This window comes from Populus nigra, chromosome 9 (genome assembly GCF_951802175.1).
Source record: "Populus nigra chromosome 9, ddPopNigr1.1, whole genome shotgun sequence".
NCBI classification, from domain to species: domain Eukaryota; kingdom Viridiplantae; phylum Streptophyta; class Magnoliopsida; order Malpighiales; family Salicaceae; genus Populus; species Populus nigra.
This window is the reverse complement of record NC_084860.1, coordinates 6230174-6236923: the sequence shown is the minus strand read 5'-3', so window position 1 is coordinate 6236923 and position 6750 is coordinate 6230174. Positions and strand designations below refer to the sequence as shown.

Genomic DNA, 6750 nt, shown 5'->3' with positions numbered 1-6750 from the left:
TTCTACCATGTTATTTATTTTTGAGCTTTTAAAATCTTATATCAAGATTTTGAAAATAAAATAAAATAAAACGGCCCGAACATTGAAATTCTTAATTTTAATTCCAGTCCTAAATTATTTCATACTCGTGACTTATTTTTTCAAAAGCAATCCAAATTCTCTAAAGAAATGGAAATAGGAAGACGTGGATTTTTTCAAGGAAGGTCCATTCCTCTCTATACGCGACAAAAAAAAAAAAAACACAGAAAAGAAAAGAAACAAGCAACAAAACAGAATCCCTTCTTCTTCTTTGGGTGTTGACTTACATGGATGCATAAAAGAAAGGAATACTATCATCACATTCAACAATCATCTCTTCTCAGAAACGCCCTTTGCTCTTGAGGAATGATGCACTTTTGGTGATCTCGCGCAGAGGCTTGTCCGTGTACCTGATCAAATTATACACCCATGCACCAGCCTGAGCTCCAAGGATGGGTGACACTATGTAAATCCATATGCCTCTGTATTCGTGCGACACCATTGCAGGTCCCAAGCTCCTTGCAGGATTCATTGACGCCCCTGATATTGGCCTGTCGAACAAACATGAGACGACTTAGACAATTAATCCTATCAAGTATTCTAAGTAGAGAGGAATGGACTGGATTAAAATACCCTGCAAACATCACGTTGAGCAGCACGGTGGAACCAACAGCAAGTCCAGCAAGCTCACCAATCTGCATAGCACAACGGAACATATGTTGTTTATCACCTGAAATTATAATTAATGATTAGGATGAGGATAGGAACTTACAGCTCTGTTATCGGTGGCGACACCGGATATGATGAACATGAGGTAGAATGTGATTATAAACTCAACAATAAAGGACTGCAGATCGGATCCTGCAGGCATTGTTCCTGTGAAGTGATCTTGCTTGCCCTGAAAAATTAATCGGATTGTCCCGGCTGCTAGAGTTGACCCAATGACTTGACATGATATGTAAGCCGGCACCTTTAGAAAACAAAATACAACCACGTAATCATCCATCTGAACACTCAATCTATTTATGATCTATTAAACTAAAATAATAATCATCTCTGTATAATCAACAATTCAACAACCCAATAATCAGCTGGGACAAAACTTGGCTATCGGGACAAATAGTACCTTCTGGTACACTTGTCATTCTAGGTAGCTAACACTACAAAAACAGAGTTGTTTTTTAAAAGGGACATGAAGGAAGGAAGGAAGGAAGGAAGGAAACCATTGTTGATGTCAAAACTTTCCAGCACCTCGAGGTTTGTTATGGGTAGAGGGTAACTAATTCTCAACTGGGTAGATATCACAGTTTTACCTGTTTCCATGGAAATCTCTTGCAAGTGGCAAAGGCAAGTGTGACAGCAGGGTTGAAATGGGCACCAGAGATATGTCCAAGAGAGTAAACCAAGACCATCACAGCCAATCCCCAAACTATTGATATTCCTGGAAGTGTCACAACCTTCTCAAAGTTCAAATTCACGGCCACCGATGAGCAACCGGCAAATATCAAGAAGTATGTGCCGACTATCTCAGCCACCAACTGCACATGCCAAGCCATCAAAATCAATGTCAAGTAAAAAACAATTAATAAAAATCAGTTGTCTGATAAATTCCTAGACATCATGATGATCTCTCCATACAGAAGTGTATGCCAAGAACTTATTCTTGATTTAGGTCAAATAGGACTAGCAATTAGATGGCAGAAAGTTCTTCGTATAAGCAATTGGTAGGTAATCTTGAAAATCAAATTATAATAGGAAACGGGTATCAGAGAAAGAACATTTTGATTCAGGAGCTGATCATGTGAAAAGGAGAAAACACAGGAACTGAGAGAAAGAATCCAGATGTTATCAAGAACACACACCTTTTGCATGAACGGCACAGAGAAATAAAGGTCGGAATCTTCCTTGGTTAAGTTGGAGCTGGATGGAGGATGATCATCTTTAATATCCAAAACAACCCCCCCATGGTTGCCATTGCTACTAGTCCCATCGATATCAGCCATAACAAACCAAGAACGAAAGGGGAACAAGGAAAAGAGCAAGCAAATGATATAACAAGTGACAAAGATGTTCAAGGAAATCTTGTCCTTGTTGTGGCTTTGTTCTTTGCCTATGGAGTGTGTATATGGCAAGAACAAGCTACAATTCTGAAATTCTCAATTTATCATGGGGGGTTTATATAGATCCAAAAGGAAGGGAGAGAGAAGATTGTTGTCTGGGGTTGGACGTTGAAAAAGGTGACATTCACATCTGGGTTTTGTGAACTGGAAGCAGATTCAACTACCCTGGCACGAATGCCTCCTCCCTAAATCAGGCTAGGCTGTATTTATCAAGTCCAATTAATTTGTGCTCAGCCAATCCAAATTTTATCTGTTTTCTTGACTTGGAAGGACTATTTATAGAGGCCAGTATTACTGCGAAAACTGTAAAATTCCAAGGACAGGCAATTCTTTTCAAGCCTAGTCCACTACCATGACCAATAACAGCGTACAAGACTCGGTGTTTTTAGCATAAAAAGCCTAAAACTTTGATAACCATTACACGGCACACTTGCTGCATATTATGATTTCAGTATTTGTAGCTCTGCATGTCAAGTCTCACATGTGCTGAAAATGACACCCATGTTTTAGTGGTCTGGTTATGGAATATCTCGGTCCTAATTCCATGGCATTTCTCATGGATTTGCTCGAAAAGTATGTGAGAGAAAATTGTGTAATTTAGATATAGGATTGCTTTTCTATGAATCACATCCATCACGTAATTCTTACATCTCACATTATCAGGCCATTGCTTCACAATCAATATCATCAATAATTTACACTTTCTAGCTAATGATTTCCTTGTATGAGTAAAGACCATTTACAAATATTACTCCCTTGTAATCCCGTACTAATAATTGTCCTAATGATTTTTACACAGATTTCTAGGAATTACAAAAAATCTAATTAGGAGTGCTTTTATAAGAATATTATACCACTTTTATCCCTAACTATATATTTATATAGTTAAAAGCTAATTATGATATTGCTACCTGCAAGTTGTTTGTGTCAATTACCCGGTCGTCGTCCATACTTTTCATGTACAGATTTAGTTTTTTTTAATTTTTCATTTCATTCGGGTTTTTACACTTATTTACTGGGAATTTTCACTCCTAATAATAAATTATTTCCTCTTAGTTCATTATTTTTTGGTTTGGAATAAGCTACTTCACACAAGATTTACATGGCGTTTAAAGACATAATTAGAGAAAAGTAATTGAATATTCGGTGGAAAACTACTTTGATTTCAACTTAATACCTTTTATTAGCGTGCTTGTTTTTTTACTTCGTTTGTTGTTGATCAAATAATTATTTGTACTATTTCTCCATATGCATATATTTTGTGTGTTCGTGTGTATACTACATGCCCTAATCATCATAATATCCTTCTCCATATGCTATTCATCAAAACTCTTTATCCATTGTGTCAAACCTTATGATTTTTTTTTATACAAATCCTTATAATGATGACTAGAGACAAACTTTCCCCTCATAATGGGCCTCGTCTCTTTCTAAATCTTAATAAGCCTCTCATGATTTCTCATCTTAGTTAACATAAGTTGATCCTACCACACAATGACATAATCATGAATTCAATCATGGCAAACTTAACCTTCTTTTCTTTGGAATAATAGTGATAGTAAAAAAATAGCTCAATCTTCTTCTCCCGCTCTAAGTAAGTCTCAAGATTGTTTTTTTCCTTAGAAAACAAATATTTTCATCTTAATGGAGCCCAAATCTCCATCTACGTCATCACAGTTTCTAAAGTCATAGAAAGCATTTTTTGGACAAATTGGCCATCACGCCTAAACCCATCATCTGTTTGGCCTTTATATTGCTAAAATCTATCTCTATGCTTTATAGATATATTTTCAGAATCATCATCTCCTATATCTGCATTATCATCAAGAAAATCATCAAAATTGGTGTTAACATGTCTTTTAGGCCTCTTAACATGGTTACCTCTCCGATCAGCCTTATTTCATAATCCATCACTTTTGTTATCATGTCTCTCTATTATATCCATACTATATTGCATATCTCTCATTACCATAGACATCCTCTCTATTTATTGTGTCATGAACCATAGACATCCTCTCTATTTATTGTGTCATGACTTGTAATTGAAAAGCATGATAGTTACATTTTATTAGTGGTGTCATATTGCTCTTATTAGACATCTTTAAATCTGTGCAATTTGGTTAATGACAAGTAAAATATATCTTTACACCTCTTGTGTTTCAGACTAATAAGGCTTTTTACTCTAATATGCTCAGTTCATCTTTTTCCACTCATCTCACCCTTTCTCGTCCATTTCACAACTGATTTTTAGAGTCAAGTGTTGATACTAATTGATATGAATCCCGTGCATACAAAGATTCTAAAATCCAAAAGTAAGATTGACACAATCCTGGAAAACTAAAAATCATATTTGAGATAGAACCTTAACTCAAAGATAACCCTAGATCATAGAACAAAAAATATTGGAATTGACTTGGACCTGTTGATTATAATGAATTAGGAACCTGAAGTATAGGAAGAACACCACAAAATCAATTATATTTTGATAAGTTTGATTATTCTTTGTTGAACAAAGATAAAACATGTCGCACCAATAAAAAAACTACTATAATTAAAATTCAAAGGCTGTCAAAATTTACAGCTAAGAAAACCTTATATACTCCCGCACATAATAATCTTAATAAACATCTTTTGAGTTGTAAACCAAAACCAAAAATATAATTCAGCTAAAACATGCCTAAAACAAGTCCTAAACTATGATTAAGTCCTAAACAATGATTATTGTGTTGCAATAAACCCAATTTAAAACAAAGTCCAAAACTAAAATTATTAAGTCGCAAAAACTAATAAAAGAACAACAAAAACCTAAATAACAGTATAGTTCAACATAATTAAATTAAATCATCCCAAAACAATATCTTCTTTACATAAAATCTTCTTATAGTTGAAATCAATATCATAATAAAGATAGGATTGTGTTGCCACTATTAACGTCTTGAATCAACTAGGAAACCTTTTATTTTAATTGTTGAAATAATTCCACTTAAATTGCCACCTTTGACTCTCCTTGAAATAAAAGGAAATAATAATGCTGACTTATCTCTCATAAATAGTCACCCATTACCTACTTTGTAGATTATAAAATCGTTACAAAATATGGAAAAATAACAAAAAAGGTACCCCATTATTTATGCCTTTTCATATTTCTTTTTTAGCATGGAATCTTTATTAGACTTGGAAAGACAATTACTCACAATAATCTCCTCCCAATTAAACTCCTTTTTGAACCATAAAACTTTTCAAAATAATCAACATTAGTGTTGCCAGCCATGTCTCCATAATTAGCTAGGATACTTGGCAAATCCTTGTGATAAACGGACCTCAACACATGAAAGAATACTTATTAAACTAGGATGCAATGCTGCCTAAACCCAAACACATAATTGAGGCCCATAATCAACCTAAAATACACCCAAACATACATCTCATGCTGCCATTATCCAAACCGAGCTCAAGCTTACATGTTTGGACCCAAATCATTCTAATGAGGATTAGACTAAATATAAGCAAAGGTTGAACCATATCAAAATTTAACAAATAATGACAAAAAAAAAAGATTTGATATAACCCGAGTTATTTTTAAAATCATTGAAAAAATCTATGGAAAGAAAAATATTAACGGAGCTGAATCTTCAATTAAATAAATGCTAAATGATGAAACTAGAAAAACTTGTGCTTAAAAAGATAATAAAAAAAGAAGAAGCAAACTCAGGTGAATCTTCTAAATTTGAGTTAATCTACCAAATTCACAATCCATAAAATCCTAAACTTGGGCTCAATCAAGAAACTAATTCCCCAACTAATTTAATATTGAAAGATAAAACTGAAAAAAAATATCAAAATCAAAAGAATGATGATCAAATTTGATAGGAAAAAATATTGGAGAATGAAATCGTGAAAAAAAAGTCTAATCATAAAAATTAATTCAAATAAAATAAATAAAAATTAAAAGAATGAACATCAAATCTCACATAAAAAAAATTAGAAGATAAAATTGAAAAAAAAAATGTTAATTTTCTAAACTACTTCAAATAAAATAAATAATATTCAAAAGAACAAAGATAAAATCCAAAGAAAAAATAAATTAAAAAAGTGCTTTAAGAATTTACTAGGTTAAATGTGAAAATTAAAGAAAAAAAAAAGAAAAAAGATTCCATTCCATCCACAAGAAGTGCCATTTTAAAAAAAAAAAATAGAAAAGTTGACAAGACGATTCAAAGATCACCTTTGAAATTAACATTTAGTCACACCATGCAATGCAATGCGAATGCATCGTCTAAATAGAAAAAGTTGACAAGATTCCGTTCATCAATTCCACCCTTTTTTTTCTTTCTTTCTCATTTACTCTAAAAGCCTTCTCCTCCGCAAATCTCTTTGATGATTCATCAAGTCCACTTTATTTTTTCGTTCAAAGTTCATGTTTTTTCTTCCTTCGTTGATAATTAATTAAATCAAATCAACTTGGTTTTAATTTTAAAAATCATTTATTTTCATCAACAAGGCTGGATAATTTACTGCTTGACTCCAAATGTTTACAAACATATATAAACTGTATTTTTAAATAATTATTTCTTAAAAAGGTATTGCTGAAAAATATATTTTTTAATGTATT

At 32.9% G+C, this 6750-nt stretch overlaps 1 protein-coding gene across 1 annotated transcript; it reads right to left on the bottom strand.

The window, feature by feature from the left end:
- Positions 1 to 267: 267 nt before the first annotated feature.
- Positions 268 to 2406, bottom strand: LOC133703192 (aquaporin NIP1-2-like). The gene is made up of 5 exons (XM_062127650.1): positions 1881 to 2406; positions 1332 to 1556; positions 791 to 988; positions 652 to 713; positions 268 to 569 (listed from the first exon to the last, which is right to left on the bottom strand). The coding sequence occupies exons 1-5, from the start codon at positions 2019 to 2021 to the stop codon at positions 359 to 361; spliced, it is 837 nt and encodes a 278-aa protein (XP_061983634.1). The 5' UTR covers positions 2022 to 2406; the 3' UTR covers positions 268 to 358.
- Between the last annotated feature and the right edge of the window lie 4344 nt (positions 2407 to 6750).